Source organism: Rhinopithecus roxellana, chromosome 4 (assembly GCF_007565055.1).
Source record: "Rhinopithecus roxellana isolate Shanxi Qingling chromosome 4, ASM756505v1, whole genome shotgun sequence".
In the NCBI taxonomy this organism is placed as follows: domain Eukaryota; kingdom Metazoa; phylum Chordata; class Mammalia; order Primates; family Cercopithecidae; genus Rhinopithecus; species Rhinopithecus roxellana.
In genome coordinates this window covers 82,605,864-82,630,352 of record NC_044552.1, presented here as the reverse complement: position 1 = coordinate 82,630,352, position 24,489 = coordinate 82,605,864, and the positions used below count along the sequence as shown (strand labels likewise).

General features: G+C 41.3%; 1 protein-coding gene across 1 annotated transcript; it reads right to left on the bottom strand.

Moving 5' to 3' along the window:
- Window positions 1-535: 535 nt before the first annotated feature.
- On the bottom strand, window positions 536-24,434 carry SDHAF4 (succinate dehydrogenase complex assembly factor 4). The gene is made up of 3 exons (XM_010371553.2): window positions 24,349-24,434; window positions 11,197-11,349; window positions 536-1,502 (listed from the first exon to the last, which is right to left on the bottom strand). Exons 1-3 carry the CDS (start codon window positions 24,410-24,412, stop codon window positions 1,393-1,395), a joined length of 327 nt encoding a protein of 108 aa, XP_010369855.1. The 5' UTR covers window positions 24,413-24,434; the 3' UTR covers window positions 536-1,392.
- Window positions 24,435-24,489: the final 55 nt, after the last annotated feature.

The following is a 24,489-nucleotide window of genomic DNA, read 5'->3' as shown; positions in this document are numbered from 1 at the left end:
CACCATGCCCAGCTAATTTTTGTATTTTCAGTAGAGACAGGGTTTCGCCATGTTGGCCAGCTGGTCTCGAACTCCTGACCTCAAGTGATCGATCCACCTCGGTCTCTCAAAGTGCTGGGATTACAGGCATCGACTGTATACTTTTCACTTTGCAATAAATCTCGGTACTTTCACTAGTTTCTGACTTGTCCTCGAATTCCTTCTCATAATGGTATCAAGAGCCTCGACATCAGCTGGAGTTAAGGTCCCACCAGCGTTTGGGGACCTCCCGCAGCCCACCAGTATCAAAAGTATTATTATCTCCAACTTACACATAAGGATATTGAAGCACAGAGAAGTTAAATAAGTTATCCAAGGTCACATAGGTAGTTAAGAAGTAGAGTCAGAATTTGAACCCAAATAATTGGGTAAGTAATTAAGTAACTGACTCCAAGTTAAAGATTTTCTGTTATTATTGTGGCCTTCTCAAACTATAATGCATTATTTAACTCGCATGTTAAAAGCCACTAACCCCTAGCACACAGCAACACAATCATTTTTTAAAAATTATTTTATTTATGTGTGCATTTTATAAGCAACTGATTAATTTAAACTGAAAAATGATGAAGTAAAGGCCTACAGCTCTAAGAATCATTTCTAGGCTGAGCAAGGTGGCTCACACCTGCAATCCCAGCACTTTGGGAGGCTGAGGCAGGTGGATCACCTGAGGTCAGGAGTTCAAGACCAGCCTGGCTAACATGATGAAACCTTGTCTCTACTAAAAATACAAAAATTAGCCAGGTGTGATGGTGGGTGCCTGTAATCCCAGCTACTCAGGAGGCTGAGGCAAGAGAATTGCTTGAACCTGGGGGGCAGAAGTTGCAGTGAGCTGGGATAGTGCCACTCCACTCCAGCCTGTGTGACAGAGAAAGACTCTGTCTTAAAAAAAAAAAAAGGTCAAGAATCATTTCTATATTCATTAAACTAACATATGTTAATGAAAAAATACTTTTGCTTTCCTAATTTTTTTTTTTTTTTTTTTGAGACAGAGTTTCGCTCTTGTTGCCCAGACTGGAGTACAATGGTGCGATCTCAGCTCACCGCAACCTCCACCTCCTGAGTTCAAGCCATTCTCCTGCCTCAGCCTCCAGAGTAGCTGGGATTACAGATGCACGCCACCATGCCTGGCTAATTTTGTATTTTTAGTAGAGGCGAGATTTCTCCATATTGGTCAAGCTGGTCTCCCCTTCCTAATTTATAGCAGCATATTTTCTTCCAAAGCCATCATATACATATTTAAACACATTATGGAAACTCACGACATAAAGGATATAAAGAAAGAAAATAATCAGAAATAAGTTAATTCAAATGTACATATTCAGAAAACAATATTGAGGTTAAAGAAGATGAGACTTAAAAATCAATACAGCGTCCTTTTCGTTCCCAATCTCCATATCGGGTAGGTTCTGGGCCCCTGGGTCCACCTTTTTCTTTGGTCACTGGATTAACATCATCTGGAAATTCTAAGGAAAATGAGATATAAATAAAGCAGTTAATGGAGGAAGGAGAGGCCTTATAGTCAATCTTATTTTGCTTATTTATTTATTATTATTTTTTTGAAACAGAGTCTCCCTCTGTCGCCTAGGCTGGATTGCAGTGGCATGATCTGGGCTCACTGCAACCTCTGCCTTCTGAGTTCAAGTGATTTTTCTGCCTTAGCCTCCTGAGTAGCTGGGATTACAGGCACATACCACCATGCTCATGTATTTTTAGTAGAGACGGGGTTTCACCATGTTGGCCAGGCTGGTCTCAAACTCCTGACCTCAAGTGTTCCGCCCGCCTCGACCTCCCAAAGTGCTGGGATTACAGGCGTGAGCCACCGAGCCTGCCTATGGTCAAGTTTAAAGACAGGTTTGCATGATAGGCTAGATCTTAGTAACCTGGTTACCATGCAGTCTTTAAATGAACTGTAAATGTGATTCTTTTTCCTGAGTTTGAGAAGAGAATACAGAGTACAAATTCATAAGACTTGAAAGGTCTTGAAATAAGACTACTTTGAAGGAATCACTTTGACTTAATGCCACAGTTTTCTGACCAGTAAAATGGGGAGAACAATCATACTTCCCTCACTGTGTTGATAATTAAACAAGGTAATACATGTAAAGGGTTTAGTGTGATGCCAGGTACATAGGAATGTCAATTAATCTTAGCTAGAGAATTACTGTTCCTCATCATAGGGTTTTGGCTTCAGCAACTGGTTGGCTGGTACTGCAATTTATAATCAATAATAGTAATTATTATTCTTAATACTATGTGTTCATAGTAGGAATCCCCGTCACAAGCCAGACTCAATTCTCAGTACTTTATGTATGCTAATCCATTTAATCTTCCTAACAATCCTATGGGACAAGAACAATTATTGTTCCAACTTTATAGACGAAGAAAATGAGCCACAAAGGGTTAAGAAAGTTGCTCCATATCACACAGCTTCTAAGTGATAAAACTGACTTTGAATTCAGACATCCTGGCTGTAGTCTTGCTCTCAGCCCATACACTGTACTGCTTTATATATGGAAAAAACAGGAGAGGAACCAACTATTAGAGCCCTAATTCTTTGTTTTGTTTTGTTTTTTTGAGATGGAGTCTAGCTCTGTTGTCCAGCTGGAGTGGTGGAGTGGTGTGATCTCAGCTCACTACAGTCTCTGCCTCCTGGGTTCAAGCAATTCTCCTGCCTCAGCCTCCTGAGTAGCTGGGACTATAGGAGCGCACCACTATGCCTGGCTAATAATTGTACTTTTAGTAGAGATGGCGTTTTACTGTGTTGGCCAGGCTGGTCTCAAACTCCTGACCCCAAATGATCCACCCACCTCGGCCTCCCAAAGTGCTGGGATTACAGGTGTGAACCACCGCACCTAACCCCTAATTCTTTGTGTGTGTGTGTGTGTGTGTGTGTGTGTGTGTGTGATGGAGTTTCACTCTTATTGCCCAGGCTGGAGTGCGATGGCACAATCTCGGCTCACCGCAACCTCTGCCTCCAGGGTTCAAGTGATTCTCCTGCCTCAGCCTCTCAAGTAGGTGAGATTACAGGTATGCACCACCATGACCAGCTAATTTTTTGTATTTTTAGTAGAGACAGGGGTTTTACTTTGTTGGCCAGGCTGATCTTGAACTCCTGACCTCAGGTGATCCACCCGCCTCAGCCTCCCCAAGTGCTGGGGTTACAGGCGTGAGCCACTGCGCCCAGCCGCCTGGCCCCTAATTCTTAAACTGTATCTATTTATTTATTTATTGTGGCCACCCTCCCAACACTTCCCATTCCTTCCCAGATTTACATTATCTTCAGCAATTATCACTAATTTCATATATTTTTAAAATGTACTTTGACTATTGTCTGTCTCTCCCACTAAAACATTAAGCCTCATTAAGGTATAATTTTTTTGTGTGTTTTATCCATTGCTGTTTCAGTGTTTGGCTCACAGAGGATACTTAATACGTATCATATGAATGAATGAAAAGATTTATTCTTATCCTCATGGCAACCCTGTGGGCAGACAGTTTCATTCATTTATTCCACTATTACTCTGCCAGGCCCTATGCTAGGTAAAGGTAGGGTGAGGGATACAGTAGTGACCATGCAATAGAAGGCCCCTTCCCTCATAGGGCTCACAGAGTACTGAAGTAGGCCAAAACAACAACAACAACAATAAAAGGCAAACAAATACATACAAGAATAACAAACTGGCAAGGCTTGAAAGGGAAAGTGCAAAGTGCCTATCATCTCAGTTTCTTTTCATAATGGCATTCTAAGGCAGGTATTAGGAGGAAACTGAAACCCAGAGAGTAGAAGCCTCTGAGAGCTCCAGTTCAAACCCAGATCTGCTTTATCCAAACCCCTTGGTTACTTAGGTCTCGCTTACATTCAATCCCTAGAGAAGTCGTTATACTCCTGAGACACAGACCAAAAGGCAACTAGACTTTTGGGGGCATTGGTGTCACATTCCCTCAAGGTGGGTATTCTCTGCTGAGGTTGTCATCATAGCTACTTACAGATGTTTAAACCTGTTCCGCTGAGGAAGCACATTGCTTGGACTCTGAGAGAAGGTGTAGGGACCAAGGAAAAGCTTCCCCCTTGCCCTCTGAAGGTTTGCCAAAAATCAACTGACAAAAGACAGATTACTAGAAGAAAAGGTATACGGCTTTTATTTTATCCTGCATAGCACGGGGGAACTGCAGGAGAATGATTATCCAAACTATATCTCTTTAGAAAACTAAAGGATCTTCACCAAAATCATAAAGCCCCTCTCTAGGCAAAAGAAAAAGGATACAGAATTTACCCTGAAAATTTTTCAAATATTCATTCTTTTATTCTTGTTATATTATGAATAAACTGTCTCCCATACTCATCATCATTCTGTTTTCAAAGGAAGTCCATGCTTTACTGCAATGCAAGTTGGCTTTTGCCTCCTCTATGAATTCCCCTGAAGGCCTCTCTAATGGAAGTTCTTCTTTCTCACATATCTCTGTGGCTCACTGGATGTCTTAGTTTGAACTGCCATTAACAAAATAGACTAGGTGGAGTAAACAACAGAAACTTACTTTCTCACAGCTCTGGAGGCTGGTAGACTGAAATCAGGGTGCTAGCATGGTTGGTTCTCATGAGGGCTTTCTTCCTGGCTTACAGATGGTCACTTCTTGCTGTGTCCTCACGTGGCAGAGAAAGACAGACAGCAAGCTCTCTGGTATCTCTTCTTATAAGGGCACTATTCCCACCATGAGGAGATTTCCACCAGCTTTATTAAAGTATTGTCTGCTTACAATAAAATTCACCCATTTTAAGTACACAGTTCAGTGAGTTTTAACAAATGTTTACAGTCATGTAAATAACACAAAGTGTAAAACATTTCCATCCCTTAAAGAGTTACCCTACTCTCATGATCTAAACCTAATTATCTCCCAAAGGCCCTATCTCCAAATACCATCACCTGGGAGGTTAGAGCTCCAACAGATGAAATTTGGGGGAACATAATTCAGTCCACAGCACTGGGGAAGAAAGAACAGGTCAAGATGTCCCTGCTCCTCACTGCTATTTCCAGCCTCTCATTCTAACGCCACACCTCTATAGCCTTTCCTTTTAGGAATTCTATACCATTCACTTGTCCAGTGTTTTTCTCCAGTCTTATAATAAACTCAAAGATTCTTCTGTCTTCTCGGATGGGATCAATATCTGGTTCATAGTTCCATCTCCCTCTCCCCATCATCCCTAATATCAACATCCACATTAGTAAATCATCACACATCGAGGCCACAGAGGTCACCAATCTCTTTCCTGATGACTTTCACATCTACTTCTGCTGTCCACTGGACTTTATTATTTTTTGAGTGTGTTCCTTTTCCAAATCCCACACTCTTTTGAGCACTCTTCTTTCTGACCACACCTTCGTATCTTTCCATGTCTCTTCTTCCTCACATTTGTTTAACCTAATTTTTGCCCTTATAATAGCCTACCATTTTCTGAAATTTTTTGTTCTCACCATTACCACCCTGGTTCCTGCTCTCAGTGTCCCATTTTAGAACTAATGCAACAGAAACCCTTTTCCACATTATACTAAGTGAAAGGAACCAGACACCAAAGACTACATATTGTAGAGTTTCATTTATATAAAATCCTAGAAAAAGCAAAACTACAATGATAGAGAACAGATCAATGGTTGCTGGGAGGAGGTGGGGAGAGGATGAACTGCCTTGTGCCTCTTTAGGGGACAGAACTATTTTACACTTTGTGTGGTTTCCATGGCTGTAAACATTTGTTAAAACTCACTAGCCGGGCGCGGTGGGTCATGCCTGTAATCCTAGCACTTGGGGAGGCCGAGGCGGGCGGATCACTAGGTCAGGAGTTTGAGACCAGCCTGGCTAACATGGTGAAACCCCATCTCTACTAAAAATACAAAAATTAACTGGGCGTGGTGGCAGGTGCCTGTAATCCTAGCTACTTAGGAGGCTGAGGCAGGAGACTCGCTTGAACCCGGGAGGCAGAGGTTGCAGTGAGCCAAGATCACACCACTGCACTCCAGCCTGGGCAACATAGCAAGACTCCCCCATCTCAAAAACAAAAACAAAAACAAAAACAAAAACAACAACAAAAACAAAGAAAACCTCACTCAATTGTGTATTTAACATGGGTGAATTTTATTATATGCAGACTATATTTAATAAAGCTAATTAAAACAACCTCTATCCACATACATTTCCTCACTGCATAAAGCCCTTACACTGTAACCTGGGAGTTCAGGCCCTCCCAGATTTGAGCCGAACCTGCGTGTCTAGCTTTATATTCAATTAATTCAAGCCTGTTCAACCCACAGTCCATGGGTTGCATGTAGCCCAGGATGGCTTTGAATGTGGCCCAACACAAATTCGTAAACTTTCTTAAAACATTGAGTTGTTTTGTGTGATTTTTTTTTATTATTTTTTATTTATTTTTAATTTTTTTTGTTTGTTTAGCTCAACAGTTATTGTTAGTGCACTTTATGTATGGCCTAAGACAATTCTTCTTCCAATGCGGCCCAAAGAAGCCAAAAGATTGGACACCCCTGTATTAATCGAATATACATATAATTTATGTTGAAGCCAAAGAAGCCCATTAGCTGTGTCTTGTAAGTGTTAATGTTCTGCAGCCTCTTTCTCTTTGACCATAGCTTTCTCCAGTTATTTTGAAACGTCTCCTCACCACATCTTATCTACTTATAAAAATTTTACTTTTCCAGCTTGGCATGGTGGCTTACACCTGTAACCCCAGCATTTTGGGAGGCCAAGGCAGGTGGATCACCTGAGGTCAGGAGTTCAAGACCAGCCTGACCAACACAGTGAAACCCCTTCTCTACTAAAAATACAAAAATTAGCCAGGCGTGGTGGCAGGAGCCTGTAGTCCCAGCTACTTAGGAGGCTGAGGCAGGAGAATCGCTTGAACCCAGGAGGTGGAGGTTGTAGTGAGCCAAGATTGCACCATTGTCCTCCAGCCTGGGTAACAGAGAGAGACTCCAACTCAAAAAAACAAAAAATTGCCGGGCGCGGTGGCTCAAGCCTGTAATCCCAGCACTTTGGGAGGCCGAGACGGGCGGATCACGAGGTCAGGAGATCGAGACCATCCTGGCTAACACGGTGAAACCCCGTCTCTACTAAAAACTACAAAAAACTAGCCGGGCGACGTGGCGGCGCCTGTAGTCCCAGCTACCCGGGAGGCTGAGACAGGAGAATGGCGTGAACCCGGGAGGCGGAGCTTGCAGTGAGCTGAGATCCGGCCACAGCACTCCAGCCTGGGCGACAGAGCGAGACTCCGTCTCAAAAAAAAAAAAAAAAAAAAAAAAATTATTTTTCCTTAGACCCCAGCTCAAAAGTTATCTTTTTTGTCGACTTTTCTCTGATCTTTTTGTGTATCTCTCATGCTAGTTACCACATGATGTCCTGTTCATCGTTATTTACATTATCTCATATTCCTTTCTTATTCATCTTTATATCAAGCAGGGTGCCTAGCTACAAATATTTTCCTTTATGATTTTAATAATGAAATCTACTCTTTTCAAAGAGACAACCTACACAGTTTTCTTAGAATAAAGTATGTATCAGAGGCAGGGAGACAAGACTAGAAGGAAGGAAACAAGGAAGCAGAGAGGTTTGTTATGAGACCAATGGAGCTAGAGACAGCTTGAATTTGGGCCTTACTGGTAGGAAGAGTAAGAGGGAATAAATTTGAGAGATGTTAAAAGGGTAGAAGCAACAGGTCTTGGTTAGTGATCAGTCAGAGGAGACAGGAAGAGGCAGGAGTGAAAGATTATCCCCAGATTTCGGGCTTGGGTGACTTGGTAGATGGGGTGGACTACAAATCCAGAAGGAAGAGCAGGATATGAGGTCGGGTGGGAGGGAGGGCTGAAGGTGAGTTGGAACAATGGGTACAGGATGACTTCAGTTTTAGAAATATTAATTTTGAGACTTCTGGAATATGCAAAGAAAGATATTCAGGAGGCAAATGGAGATAGGAGAGTGATGCTCAGGAAAGAGGTGTGATTGGAGGTAAAAATGTATGAATCACCAACACACAGGTGATACTTCAAATCATTTTAAGCCGGGCGTGGTGGCTCATGCCTGTAATCTCACCACTTTGGGAGGCTGAGGTGGGAAGATCGTTTGAGCCCAGGAGTTCAAGACCAGCCTGGGCAATGTAGTGAGACTGTCTCTTAAAAAAAAAAAAAAAAAAGAAAGAAAAATTAGCCAGGTTCGTGCCTGTAGCCCCAGTTACAGGAGAGGCTGAGTAGTGAAGCCCAGGAGTTTGAGGGTGCAATGAGCTGTGACAGTGCCACTGCACTTCAGCCTGGGTGACAGAGTGAGACTCTGCCTCAATCAATCAAATCATTTTAGGGAAATATGAAATCTCCCTCGGAATGCTTAGGGGGCTAAGAACAGAGGCCTGGCAAATACCCACATCTAGGTGTTAGGGAGAGGCAGAAGAGCTCAAAAAAGAGCCCAGGAAGAGATTAATGAAGAAATAGGGTGAGAAACTAAAGAAAGCATGCCAGGAATGGTGGCTAACACTTATAATCCCAGCACTTTGGGAGGCCGAGGCAGAAGGACTGCTTGAGCCCAGGAGTTGACACCAGCCTGGGTAACATGGCAAGACCTCATCTCTATAAAAAAAATTTTTTTTAATTAGGTGAGCATGGTGGTATGTGCCTGTGGTCTCAGTTACTCAGGAGACTGAGGCAGGAGGACAGTTTGAGCTGGGAAGGTTAAGGCTGCAGTGAGCCATGTGTTCATGCCACTGCACTTTAGCCTGGGCAACAGAGGAAGACCCTGTCTCAACAAAACAAAACAAAACAAAACAAAACAAAACAACACACACAGACATACAAACACAAAAAAATGAAACTAAGGAAAGCATAATGGAAATCAAGGCAGGAGATTTCCAGAAGCAATAGTTAACACTGTCAAAGGTTGTGGATTGTTCAAATAAAACAAGGATTGAAGAGCACCTGCTGTATTTGGTGATGTTTGTCAGAAGTTTCTAAGGGATGGTAGGTTCAACATGAACTTGAGTGAAACAAGACAGTTGAATGCCTACCATTGTGTCAAATAGATGATTAGCTTTTGAAATGTGCTGGTTTTTGCTTTTTTCTTTTTTATTGTGGTAAAATAAATATGACATAATATTTCTCATTTAACCATTTGTAAGTGTACAATTTGGCAGTATTAAATACATTCACTGCCAGGCGCAGTGGCTCATGCCTGTAATCCCAGCACTTTGGGAGGCCGAGATGGGTTGGTCACTTGAGGTCAGGAGTTCAAGACCAGCCTCGCCAACATGGTAAAATCCCATCTCTACTAAAAACACAACAATAAGCCACTGTGGTGGCATGCCTGTAATCCCAGCTACTCGCGAGGCTGAGACAGGAGTATTACACGAACCTGGGAGGCGGAGGTTGCAGTGAGCCAAGATTGTGCCACTGCACTCCAGCCTAGGTGAAAGAGCGAGACTCTATCTCAAAAACAAAAACAACAACAAAAATACATTCACAGGGTTGTACTACCATCACCACTATCCATAACTAAAATGTTTTCATCACCCCCACAGTGAACTCTGTACTCACTAAACAATGACTTCCCTCTTAGTCCCTGGAGTCCCTGATCACCTCTATTCTACTTTCTGGCTCTACGAATTTGCCTATTCTAGGTACCTTATAAAAGTGGAATCATATATTTGCTCTTCTGGGTCCAGCTTATTTCACTAAACATAATTTTTTCAAGGTCCATCCATGTTGTAGCATATATTACAATGTAATTGCTTTTTATGCCTGAGTAGTTTTCCACCGTATGTATATGCTACATTTTGTTTAACCATTCATTTGTTCGTGAACACTGGGTTGTTTCCACCTTTTGGCTACTGTTAATAATACTATGAACATAGTTACAGAGATACCTGTTCAAGTCCCTGCTTTCAATTCCTTTAGATACACACCTAAGAGTGGAATTGCTGGGTCAAACGGTAGTTCTATGTTCGATTTTTTGAGAAATGGCCATACTGTTTTCCACAGCGACTGCAAAGTTTTACATTCCCACCAGAAATGCCTGAGGGTTTCAATTTCTCCATATCCTTCCCAACACTTGCTATTTTCCATTTTTTTCTATTATAACCATCCAGGTGGGTATGAAGTAGTATCTCATAGTTTTGATTTGCATTTCCCTAACGATAATGACGTTGATGCTGAGCATCTTTTCATGTGTTTGTTGGCCATTTGTACATTTCTATACCTTCTCTGGAGAAATGTCTACTCAAGTACTTTGCTATTTTTTATTTTTATTTTTTGTAGATTACTGGAGTTCTACACACATACATGTAATATACACATATTATATATTTGTTATTTATCATACCTCATTATTCATATAGCAAAACATGTAAGTTAAGACTCAAGTGTTTTGCTATTTTTGACTTTTTGTTGAGTTATTGGAGTTCTTTATATATATAATATGTATACATTATATATATTGTGGTTATATTTATTATACCTCATTATTCACATAAGATCTTCTTTGATACAAATAATGTAACCTTCTTTGATACAAATAACATCATTTATTTGTATCAAAGAAAGTCTGAACATATATTTTGTTATGTGAATAATGAGGTATAATAAAACAAACACAAGCATATACCTGTCAGAGTCTTGAAAATCTTTTCTATTAAGAAACCTTGGCCGGGCATGGTGGCTCAAGCCTGTAATCCCAGCACTTTGGGAGGCCGAGATGGGCGGATCACGAGGTCAGGAGATCCAGACCATCCTGGCTAACACGGTGAAACCTCGTTTCTACTAAAAATACAAAAAACTAGCCGGGCGAGGTGGTGGGCGCCTGTAGTCCCAGCTACTCGGGAGGCTGAGGCAGGAGAATGGCGGGAACCCGGGAGGTGGAGCTTGCAGTGAGCTGAGATCCAGCCACTGCACTCCAGCCTGGGTGACACAGCAAGACTCCGTCTCAAAAAAAAAAAAAAAAAAAAAAAAAAAGAAACCTACAGGTGTTGATGGATGGTGATTTTACTCATTGTTGAAATATGCTTTATTACTACAGAATTTAAGCAGTAACATATTTCTTTTCTTTCACTCATTTTCTCAATAACTGAAACACTTTCCTTGATACTTCAGAAACTGAGAGGTACTTTATTATGCTTACTTTCCAGTGGCTCTTTCTCTAAATGGGAATCCTCTGGTGCATCAAAACGACCTTCTGGTAACTTTGGCTTCTTAAGGGACTGTTGGACAAGTTCAGACTTTCCTCCTTGAGAAGAACTTGTTTTCCTCAGAGAATGACACAGAAGGGGTGATCCTAGAAGAGTGGAGATAATAGAAAATTAGGAGCTTTTTATTTATTCCACTTTAAACATTTATAAAATTTTATTTATTTGTTTTTAGTTCATACATTCACATTTCTCAAAGTTCAAAAAGTACCAAAGGATGTAGAGTGAAAATTCTTCCTTCCTGTCCAGCCATTTCCCTTTCTGGAAGACCACCCGTTTGAAAAGAAGGGCTATGAAATAAATTAGTTAATCGTTATCAATATTGCAGAAACTTATATTAAAACATTAATTCCTATCTGAAGCAATGTCAAAAAACCAGGAGTTCAAATATTAAGAGTAACTTAGTACAAACTTTTCAATGACAATATTTAGTATTCAAATCTCTAAAAGTCAGAAGTGGCTACATTTAAATCCTAATCAAGGTCCTCTTTTTCTGTCAACTAAAATGTTAAGAATACATCAAGTTGGGCACGGTGGCATGCACCTGTAGTCTCAATTACGCTGGAGGCTGAAGAGGGAGGATTGCTTGAGCCCAGGAGCTCAATTCTAGTCTGGGTAACATAGTGAGGCCATGTCTCTAAAAATACATTGTTTTATGGGGAAAGAAGTCCCTATTTGATAAATGGTGCTGGGATAGTTGGCAGCTATGTGCAGAGCAATGAAACTGAACCCCTATTTGTCACCACATACAAAAATTAACTCAAGATGGATTAAAGATTTAAATGTAAGACCTCAAACTGTAAGAATCCTAGAAGAAAACCTAGGAAACACTATTCTGGACATTGGTCTTGGGAAATAATATATGACTAAGTCCTCAAAAGCAACTGCAACAACAACAACAAAAAATTGACAAATGGGACCTAATTAAACTAAAAAGCTTTTGTAGAGCAAAAGAAACTATCAACAGAGTAAACATACAACCAACAGAACGAGAGAAAATATTTGCAAACTACACATCTGAGAAAAGTCTCATATCCGGAATCTATAAGGAACTTAAACAATTCAACAAGCAAACAACAACCGCACTAAAAAACGGACAACAGACATGAAGAGACACTTCTCAAAAGAAGACATACAAGCGGCCAACAAACATATTTAAAAATGCTCCACATCACGAATTAGTAGATAAATGCAAATTAAAATCATGAGAGACCATGTCACATCAGTCAGAATGGCTATTATTAAAAAGTTAAAAAACAGCAGATGCTGGTGAGGCTGTAGAGAAGAGGGAATGCGTATATACAGCTAGTGGGAATGTATCTTAGTTCAGCCACTGTGGAAAACAGTTTGGAGATTTCTCAAAGTACTTAAGGCAGAACTATCACTTGACCCAGCAATCCTGTTACTGGGTATATACCCAAAAGAAAACTACTCATTTTTCACACCAAAAAGACACATGCACTTGTATGTTCACTGCAGCACTATTCATAATAGCAAAGACACAGAATCAACCTAGGTGCTCCTCAATGGTGGACTGGATAAAGAAAATGTGGTACATATATACCATGGAATACTATGCAACCATAAAAATAATGAAATCATGTCCTTTGCTGCAACATGGATGCAGCTGGAGGCCATTATCCTAAGTGAACTAATGCAGAACATAAAACCAAATATTGCATATTCTTACACACAATTTTCTAATTCTACAGAGTGAAACACTGGATACTCAGGAACATAAGGCAACAACAGAAACTGGGTACTACTGTGGGGGAGGGAAGAAGGGGATGCAAGAGTTGAAAAACTAACTTTTGGGTACTATGCTCATTACCTGTGATGGGATCATTCATATCCCAAATTTCAGCATCACACATAAACCCAGGTAACAAACCTGCACATGTACCCCCTGAATCTAAAATAAAACTTGGGATTTTAAAATGTACTGGGTGTCTGCAATGTGTAAATGAGATCATTTTTTTTTCTAGTTTCTAAAGAGAGTTGAACTTTCAGCGCTATGAAAGTTATACAAACCCTCACTGAGATAATATTCATAAGGGAAAAACCACAGGGAAAAAAGTGATCTCAGTGTTAGGGGTTTTCAGCTTCCTAAAGAAATTGCTTTAGAAGCAGACAAATTTGGGTACAAGTTCCAGCTACACCCCTGTGGCAAGAAGAATAATGGCCTCAAAGATAATCAGAATCCAATACCCAGAATCTGTGAACAGGTTTGGTTACATGGTGAAGAATTTTGGTAGCAGACAGAATTAAGGTGGCTAAACACATGACCTTAAAATAGCGAGATTATCCAGGATTATAGGGTGGGTCAATGTAACCACAAGGGTCCTTTAAAAGGGAAGAGAGGGTTGGAAGACAGACCAGACCCGATGTTGCAGGCTTTAAGATGGAGGAAGGGGGCAAGCCAAGGAATGTGGGCAGCCTCTAGAAGCTAAAAGAGAGAAGGAAATGGATGCGGCTTCCAGAAGGAACACAGCCCTACTAACTGCCTGGTTCCAGCTCAGTGCGACCCCTTCCAGACTCCTGACCTCCAAAACTGTAAAACGTGTTAAGCCACTAAATTTGTGGTAATATGTTATAGCAGCAATAGGAAACAAATGCAACCACTTACTCGGTGTTGGATGTTGGTCAAGTTACCCTTTCTGTTTCCTTTCCTCTGAATAGAAAAATCACAGTACCTATCACATGAGATTGCTGAATAAATGGGACAATTTATGCATTTAGTATAGTGATAAAGAGTATTTATTGTTATTTCGATGGAATTATCTGTAAGCCCTTGACAGCATTACATATGTTTTTTCATTACACATATTTTTCTCATATTCTAGTCATCACTACATAACCCAACCTCGTTTAAAGAAATAGACACAAACACATGCATACTAGTGGTTAAGATAAATGAATAGGTGTATGTCTGTGTATGTGTACACACTGAGTAAGTGCATTAATAACTTGAGCCTAACTCTGGGATGCATAAGTTAATTTGCGTAAGGGTTTCTGGTGAAGAACAGAAAACTGGATCTTGGGGAAAGCAAGGAGTAGTAAAGTGTAAGTTAGAGAAATTGGTCCCTAATATGACCTTGCAGACTTCTGAAAGACTATCTGTAGAAAGAGGGTTTACAAGGAAAAGCTGAAAGACTAGTTTTCTCAAGGAACTCTGAGGCCATTGGAAACATAAGCAGAACTATTTTTGTAGTCAGGTAACAGTGTGACAGAACACAGGGGAAGATAATGCCCCTCATTTCTGTACAGTACAATATAAGATGGGATACAGTGCTCCTTGGTACCTACAGGCTTTACAGCTTCGAACACAAGTGTGTGCACATCAGCCTGCCAGGGGTGTTGGTAATGAAGCATATACATGTAGCTTTAAAGGCAGACCATAAGAAACAAGGGCGTGTCAGATGAGGAGCTAAGCCCAAGGACCACTCCTGTTAACTCTGCCTATTAAATAGTAGGTGTTGAGCAATAGTAACTGTATTCATGTTAGTATTGCATTTTGGCTATCAGCAGACTTCTGACTACCTCGACTACATGGGAAAGAGCTGGCAAACTTAAAACAAAAGGCTCTTGTAACAACATCAGGAAATAACAACCATAAAGCCCATGTCTTCTACTTCAAGGGGTGGTTTGACTTTATCCAAACCTAGTTAGAATTGTGTTTACATGGACATAACAGACAAGGAGAAAACCTTCTAAAAGAAGAAATAATAAAAGCAAAAGAATGACTCTCTCTTGCACACACACACATATACAAAAACAACACACAACCCAAAACTTTTCTCTGGTACTTTGACAAATCAGAAATGCCAAAACTCTACAGTCATAAAGGTAAACACAAAGTCAAATGGCTACACTTTTCGTGTCTTACTTTTTTGAGACAGAGACAAGAAAATTAGCCACCACACCCAGCTAAGTTTTTGTATTTTCAGTAGAGACGGAGTTTCACCATGTTGACAAAGCTGGTCTTTTTTTTTTTCAGAGTCTCACTCTGTCCCCTAGGCAGCTAGAGTGCAGTGGCATGATCTCAGCTCATTGCAACCTCTGTTTCCAGGGTTCAAGGGATTCTTGTGCCTCAGCCTCCCGAGTAGATGGGATTACAGGCACCCACCAATACACCAAGCTAATTTTTGTATTTTTAGTGAAGACGGGGTTTCGCCATGTTGGCCAGGCTGGTATTAAATTCCTGACCTCAAGTGATCCGCCTGCTTTGGTCTCCTAAAGTACTGGGATTACAGGCGTGAGCCATGGTGCCCAGCCTTCTTGTGTCTTTCTTGCCTACAGCTTGGGATATAGAGCTTTCACGACAGCAGGGAGATGACAGTCTCTTAAACCCAAGCAAACAGAAAGCGTATTAGAGGCCAGGACTCTGGGAGGCTCACAGACTGAGAAAAAAAAGTGAACCAGAAGATTTTTGTTGTTTTCTGAAATAGGGTCTTGCTCTGTTGCCCAATCTTGAGTATAGTGGCGCAATCATGGCTCATGGTAGCCTTGATCTCCTGGGCTCAGCCTCAGCCTGCCTCAGCCTCCTCAGTAGCTGGGACTACAGCAACACATCACCATGCCCAGCTAATTTTATTTTTTGTAGAGATGGGGGGGGGGTCTCACCATGTTGCCCAGGCTGGTCTTGAACTCCCGAACTCAAGCGATCCTCTTGCCTCCCAAAGTGCTGGGATTACGCATGTGAGCCATCACACCCAGTTGAAAGATTTAAAACATAGATAAAAACCACCTGGGGGATTTTGTTAAAATGCAGATTCTGAGTAGTTCTAGGTGGGACTTGTGATTCTTGCATTTTAACAAGCTCCCAGGTGATGATTATGATGCTATTCCAAATAGCAAGGAACTAGAAGACAGTTAAGGAAGGAAAAGTGTCTACTTTAACCTTGGTTCTGAGTGAAGATGTGAAAAAAAGAAGCCCCTCTGAGATTTTGAAGCCACTGGCTGACCCACACCTGTGTTTAGGCTTAACTACACACTAGCTGCATCTTCCAAAAATCCCTATGCATCTTTTTTTTTTTTTTTGAGATGGAGTCTTTTTCTGTCACCCAGGCTGGAGTGCAGTGGTATGCCCTCAGCTCACTGCAACCTCCGCCTCCCGGGTTCAAGTGATTCTCCTACCTCAGCCTCCTGAGTAGCTGGGATTATAGATGTGTGCCACCACACCCAGCTAATTTTTGTATTTTTAGTAGAGACAGGGTTTCACCATATAGGCCAGGCTGGTCTCGAACTCCTGACCTCAGGTGATCCACCCACCTTGGCCTCCCAATGTGCCGGGAGTACAGGCGTAAGCCACCGCACCTGGCCAAATTTTTTTAATGTATTATTTTATATTCTGAATCCTGTACACAAAATCTTTATTGTCCCACTGTTCCATTATACATTGATTCTACTGACTTGTTTGTGATGGCTTTGTTTCCTTGAATGTTTTTCTGGGATTCTCTCTGAGAATTCCATGAGACATATGTGGAGAGTTATTTTTCTTGAGAGGATTTGCATCTGCAAATCCGTGCCCACCAGCCTAATCATTTTTCATTGTCTCTTTTTGCTTACTTATTTTTGGCTTTGCAAAAGTTTTTTTAGGCCAGGCACAGTGGCTCATGCCTGTAATTCCAGCACTTTGGGAGGCTGATGCAGGCAGATTACTTGAGGTCAGGAGTTCCAGACCAGCCTAGCCAACAAGGTGAAACCCCATCTCTACTAAAAATACAAAAAATTAGCTGGGTGTGGTGGCTGGCGCCTGTAATCCCAGTTACTTGGGAGGCTGAGGCAAGACAATCGCTTGAACCCAGGGGGGCAGAGGTTGCAGTTAGTGAGATCACGCCACTGCACTCCAGCCCAGGCGACAGAGCAAGACTCTGTAAAAAAAAAAAGAAAAAAGAAAAGAAAAAGAAAGAGAAAAAAGAAAAAAGAAAAATGATTAGGCCAAAAAAAAAAAAAAAAAAAAAAAAAAAAAAAAAAAAAGAAAAAGAAAAAGAAAAAGAAAAGAAAAACATGAAAATTCAGAAATAACAAATCTAAAACTCAATAAAAATGCCAAAAAGCTGGCCAGGCATTGTGGCTCACACCTGTAATCCTAGCAATTTGGGAGGCAGAGGCGGGTGGATCACCTGAGGTCAGAGGTTCAAGACCAGCCTGGCCAATCTGGTGAAACTGTATCTCTACTTGAAATACAAAAATTAGCTGGGTGTGGTGGCGGGTGCCTGCAATCCCAGCTATGCGGGAGGCTGAGGCAGGAGAATCACTTGAACCCAGGAGGCAGAGTTTGCAGTGAGCCAAGAATGCGTCACTGCACTCCAGCTTGGGCGACAGAGTAAGATTCTGCCTCAAAAAAAAAAAAGGAAAAGAAGAAAAGAAAGAAAAAGGCCAAATAGCAGAATAAATACAATTGAAAAGAGAATTTATGATCTGGAATAAAGTTTCAAAGAAATTATACAGAAAAAAGCACAGAGACAAATAAATAAAAATAATGAAAGATTAGCTGGGCATGACTGCATGACAGTGGTGCCTATAGTCTTAGCTACTCGGCAGGAGGCTGAGGTGGGAGTACTGCTTGTGCTCTGGAGATCAAGGGTGTAATGAGCTATGACTGCTCCACTGCTCTCTATCCTGGGTGACAGGGCAAGGCTCTCAGAAAAAAGAAAAAAGAAAAAAGTGTTCCCAGAAGTAAAGTGGGAGATAAGAATAGAGAGAAAATGCTTTTATATACAGACTATACAAAAGATTAGTAGCATATGCTTTATAGGTTTATCAAAATCAAATCCCACCCAACATACACATACCTGTGCATGCATGTGCGCACACACACAGACCCAAGAGTCTGAACAGAGGAATGTAATTATATCAGTAATTATAATAAGGGTAAAGAGACTATCAGTGCAAAACAACAACAAAAAAACCCAATACAGACAAACCAGAAACCAGCCATATGCTGTTTATGTGAGACGCACCATTTGCATGTTTTTTTTAAAAAAAAAAAAACCGGCCGGGCGCAGTGGCTCACGCCTGCAATCCCAGCACTTTGGGCCGCCGAGGTGGGTGGATCACGAGGTCAGGAGATCCAGATCATCCTGCCTAACACGGTGAAACCCCGACTCTACTAAAAACACAAAAAATTAGCCGGGCGCGGTAGTGGGCGCCTGTAGTCCCACCGACTCAGGAGGCTGAGGCAGAATGCCGTGAAACCCGGGAGGCGGAGCTTGCAGTGAGCCGAGATCTCGCCACTGCACTCCAGCCCGGGCGACAAAGCGAGACTGTCTCAAAACAAAACAAAGCAAAACAAAACAAAAACCACGAAAAATGGAAAAATAAGATAACAAGAAAAAAACGAATAAAAGATAACATAATTGGCCGGGCGCGGTGGCTCAAGCCTGTAATCCCAGCACTTTGGGAGGCCGAGACGGGCGGATCACGAGGTCAGGAGATCGAGACCATCCTGGCTAATACGGTGAAACCCCGTCTCTACTAAAAAATACAAAAAAACTAGCCGGGCGACGAGGCGGGCGCCTGTAGTCCCAGCTACTCGGGAGGCTGAGACAGGAGAATGGCGTGAACCCGGGAGGCGGAGCTTGCAGTGAGCTGAGATCCGGCCACTGCACTCCAGCCTGGGCGGCAGAGCGAGACTCCGTCTCAAAAAAAAAAAAAAAAAAAAAAAAAAAGATAACATAATTTACAATGTGAAAATAATTTTCAAAATATTCTTCATTTTTTAATTGATAAATATTACATACATTTATGGTGTACAGCACGTTTTGAAATATGTATATATTGTGAAATAGCTAAATCAAGCTAACATATGCTTTATCTCACATACCTATCAATTATTTGTGATGAGAAAACTTAAAATCTACTGTCAACAATTTTCAAGTATACATTGATATTAACTATAGTCACCATGTTGTACAATAAATATCCTTTGCATAACTTACAACAAAGAAGATCAACAATAAACTGTCTCAAAAGACTGAAAGTGTTCCAGCCTGGCCAGCATGGTGAAACCTCGTCTCTACTAAAAACACAAAAATTAGCCAGACGTGGTGGTGAGCACCTGTAATCCCAGCTAGGAGCCTGAGGCAGGAGAACTGCTAGAACCGGGAGGTGGAGGTTGTGGTTAAGCAAGATCACACCACTGCGCTCCAGCCTGGGCGACAGAGCAAGACTCTGTCTCAAAAACAAAAACAAAAAAGACCAAAAAAAGACTAAAAGTGTTGTAAAAGCCTTTGGTAAGGTTACTATAAAAAAACAAGAGAAGGCAAAATAAATAATATGAGAAAAAGAGAGCACATAATTATATGGAGAGCAGAAAATTTTGAAAAAATACCAGAAACTTTATGCCTATACATTGAAACAATACAAAATGAAAACCTTTCCAGAAAAAGTTAACTTACCAAAACCTACTTAAGAGAGGAAACCTGATAAATACCGCAATAACCACCGTAGAAGTTAAACAAGTAATTTAGTCTTCCCTCGAAGAGAAAAGCAGGACTAGACAGTTTTGCAGGTGAGTTGCAACAAACCCTCAAGGAATAGATAATTCCAATCTTAAACAAAATCTAACAAAGAAGGGAAAAGGGTAAGTAGAATCCTCAATACATTGTATGAGGCTAGAATAACCTTTTTTTTTTTGAGACGGAGTCTCGCTCTGTTGCCCAGGTTGGAGTGCAATGGCCTGATCTTGGCTCACTGCAACCTCCGCCTCCCAGGTTCACACCATTCTCCTGCCTCAGTCTCCTGAGCAGCTGGGACTACAGGCGCCTGCCACCATGCCTGGCTACTTTTTTTGGTGAGTGTATTTTTAGTAGAAACAGGGTTTCACCGTCTTAGGCAGGATGGTCTCGATCTCCTGACCTCATGATCCGCCCGCCTTGGCCTTCCAAAGTGCTGGGATTACAGGCGTGAGCCACCATGCCCGGCCTTAGAATAACCTTAATATTAAAACCAGGGAAAGCTGGGCGCAGTGGCTTACGTCCGTAATGCCAGCACTTTGGGAGGCCAAGGCCGGCATATCACGAGGTCAGAAGTTCGAGATCAGCCTGGCCAAGATATGGTGAAACCTCGTCTCTACCAAAAATACACACACACAAAAAAGTAGCCAGGCGTCTCTACCAAAAATACGAGGTTTCACCGTATCTTGGCCAGGCTGATCTCGAACTTCTGACCTCGTGATACGCTGGCCTTGGCCTCCCAAAGTGCTGGCATTACAGACGTGAGCCACCGCGCCCAGCTTTCCCTGGTTTTAATATTAAGGTTATTCTAAGGCCAAAAATACAAAAATTAGCCGGGTGTGGTGGCATGTGCCTGTAATCCCACCTACTCGGGAGGCTGAGGCGGAAGAATCACTTGAACCCAGGAGGCATGGGTTTCAGTGTATAAGAGAAGAAAATTACAGGCCAATTTCTAAAAAAAATATAAGCACAACAAATACATTATATTAAAAAATATAATCACTATGATCCTTTGGAATACTTTCTAGGAATGCAAGTGATTCACTACTAGAAAAATCTGTAACTTACCACCTCAACAGATTAAAGCACAAAATGATAAACGCCTCAGTAAGATGAAGAAAAATCAATTCCGTAAACTTCAAGATTTACTCATCATTAAAAAACAAATACAAATACATAAACAAAAACAAAACAAAATCCCAAAACTCTACACAGAAAGGGACTTCCTTAACCTGAAAAGGGTATAACTGTAGCTACTACCACATCTTTTTTTTCATGTTCCATGAAATTTTATTTCACAAAGGCTTGGACTCTGAAGACCCACAGTTACGGATCACTAAATCCAGTAAGTAAACGTAAATCCAAAATAAAGAGTTCTAACAAAAAAATAAGAAGGTGATTGTTTTGTTTAAAAGAACAGAGTTATTTGGGAGATAGCTAGAACCATTCCCTGAGGATTCATTTATAAAACATGCCTTAAGAGTTATTAGGAGATGGTGACTTAAACAAAAAAAGTAGCAGTTTTATCTAAATGACTGCAATATCACACCTTAATGATAAAATACAAATGCATTCCCTTTATAATCATAAACAAGATAAGTACGTTTGCTGTCATCACTTCTAGTCAACATGGTGCTGGAAATCTGAGCAAGGAAAGAAAAACAAAAGAAAAAGATATGAGGATTAGACAGGGAGGGCAGGGGGCATGGTGGCTCACACCTATAATCCCAGCACTTTGAGAGGCCGAGGCGGGTGGATCACTTGGCTAACATGGCAAAACCCCATCTCTATAAAAAATATAAAAATTAGCCAGGCATGGTGGTGCACACCAGTAATCCCAGCTACTCGGGAGGCTGAGGCAGGAGAATCACTTGATCCCGGGAGGTGGAGGTTGCAGTGAGCAGAGACTGCGCCACTGCACTCCAGCCTGGGTGACAGAGCAAGACCCCTTCTCAAAAAGAAGGATCAGACAGGGAGAAACTAGACTGTCACCATTTGCAGATGATATGAATGTCTACGCAGCAAAGTCCCCAAAATCTGCAAAGTAAATTACTTAAATTAATAAGGTAATTTAGATACAAAATCATTAAGCATCAGGTTTCTATACATAAACAATAGTCAGAAAATAATAAGATTTTTTACAAAGTTATGGTTATAGTTATCAAGACAGTATCAGCACAGGAATAGACAAATAGGTCAATGGGACTGAAAAAAGAGCCAATAAATAAACGTATGCATATATGTATAAGTAAACTTGATTTATGATGGCTGACATTATATCATTAAGGGAAAGGTCCTATAAATACATGAATCTGGGACAAGTGTTTGACATGAAAAAAAATGAAAAATGGTTTCCTGCCTCACACCATACACAAAAATCAATTCCTGGTAGAATAAAGGCTTAAATGTGAAAAGCAAAACTACAAACTTTTAAGAAGAAAATATAGGAGACTATGTCTATGACTTTAGAGTACAAAAGGGTTTCTTAGACAAGACCATAAGGTAGTAACAATAAACAAAAGGATCAAGACAAAATTTTACAGATAAAATTATAAACGTTTATTAAAAGATACCTTTTATATGGAAGCTGCATGATTGTATATGCAGACTCATTATTCTATTCTGCCTAGTAGTGACAGAAACAAACCACAAATTGAGATATTTGACACCTACATAACCAAAAAAAGGTTTAGCATACAAATACTTGTAAAGAATATAAACAAGAATCTGTTAAGTAAAAAGGCCAGGCGCGGTGGCTCATGCCTGTAATCCCAGCACTTTGGTAGGCCAAGGTGGGTAGATCACCTGTGGTCATGGCAAAACTCTGTCTCTACCAAAAATACAAAAAATTAGCTGGGTGTGGTGGCGGGCGCCTGTAATACCAGCTACTTGGGAGGCTGAGGCAGGAGAATCGTTTGAACTCAGGAAGCAGATGTTGCAGTGAGCTGAAATCTTGCGGTTGCACTCCAGCTTGGGCAACAAGGGCGAAACTCCGTCTCAAAAAAAAAAAAGAAAAGAAAAGAGAAAAAGGTGTTTCACAAAAAGTTGATATTTGAAAAGATGTTTTACTTCTTTAATCAGAGAAAAGCAAAATCACATAGAGGTGTCATTTCATCACCCTGTAGGCAGCCAAAAATAAAAAACTTAGACAAAATTAAGTTTTGGCAAGTTTGTGGAACAACACAAACTCTAATACACTGCTGGTAGAAGTGAAAATTGCTATAGAATTAGAAAATGCCGTTGTACCTTGGCATCATATTGTAAAATTGAAAAGACCTACACCATACTCCAGGAATTCCACTCCTTCCACTAATGCACAAGTAAGGTACACAAGAATGTGTAGCAGCCAATCCTGGTGTTTCTAGAATTACTCAAATGTCCTTTGAGAAGGGCATTGGAAAATGTATCATAGGTTCACACAGTTGAATGAATAACTACAATCTCATACATCAATGTGGATCAATCACAAAACACAGCGTTAGCTGAAAAAAAAAATCAACAATATGAAACCATTTCTACGAAGATTTAAAACACCATTGCGCAGGTGTATCAGGAAGCAGCACAGAGAGACCTCCTTGGCAATGGAGACTATTTCTTAAATTGGGGGATGAGTTCATAGATGCTGGTTGTGCTTTATAGCTTACATGTGTGCTACATACATATATATATATATGTGTGTGTGTATATATATGTATGGAATACTTCATAATTGTTTAAAACTAGTTAAAGGGAGATGTTGAATGAACCCTACAAAATTTTAACTTTATTACCTTGAGGTTTGGATAATGTGGGACTTTCACTTTCTGTATTACTCATTTCTGGACTATTTAAAACTTATACAATTATGTAAAATGTTTGTATTTGGGGAAAATGATTGCACAAAGGAAAAACAAATTGCATAGAAATCCGGAGCCATTTATTATGAGGGCAATAATTATTGTTTTCAACTTACATAACTTCTCCAGGTGTCACAAGTTAAAATTGTGTTTTGCATAGTCTGGGTTGCTAACTGAATCATCTTGAGAAATATTTCCAACCACAATGGGTTTAAAAATGTTGGTTTTACTGAAAGCATGAATGCTTTTTCTGTACGAACAATTCCTGGCTTCATCTAATTTACGTTATACTTATTTGCCTTTGGCTCACTTCTGCACTTTTCCCCGTTTTTAAAAGATAAACTGTAAACTGCCACAAATCCTGGACCAGGCGAGCGGATTCCTGTAAATAATGATGTAAATAAAGAAGTAAATCAATGACTCCCATTCCCAAAGGGCCTTCTTTTCCATTTTTCTCAGGGGCATCAAAGTGCGGTGTGCCCTGCGAGCTCCCACAGGAAAGACCCGGAACGTCTGTGGTCCTGCTGGGCCACCGCGTGCCCGGCAGGAAGCAGACGTCCGGGCGGGGGTAAGGGCCTTAGCGATTTTCTCGCTCTAGTCCCACCCGAGACCCGAGGCGCTGCAAGGACCTGCCCAGGCCACGGGGTGGGCGTCTCGGCGGGAGAAGCTGGGCAGCGGTTGGCGCCACCGAACGTCTGGGACACATGCGGCTTCCTCCGCTGGAGGCTCCTCTCTCCGCGCCTGGGCCTTCACGACCCCTCCCGCGACCTTGGCCCCGAGGCCAGGTGCTTACTTGCCGCTCTCCACGCAGTGGCCGAGACCCGGTTAAGCAACCCGGGAAGCCTTGATACGGTCATGGCGCCGACTCCCTGAGCCTCCGCGCAGGCGCAAAGCAGTAGGGGGAGGAGCAGCCGGCAGGATCCGGAGCCTTCCT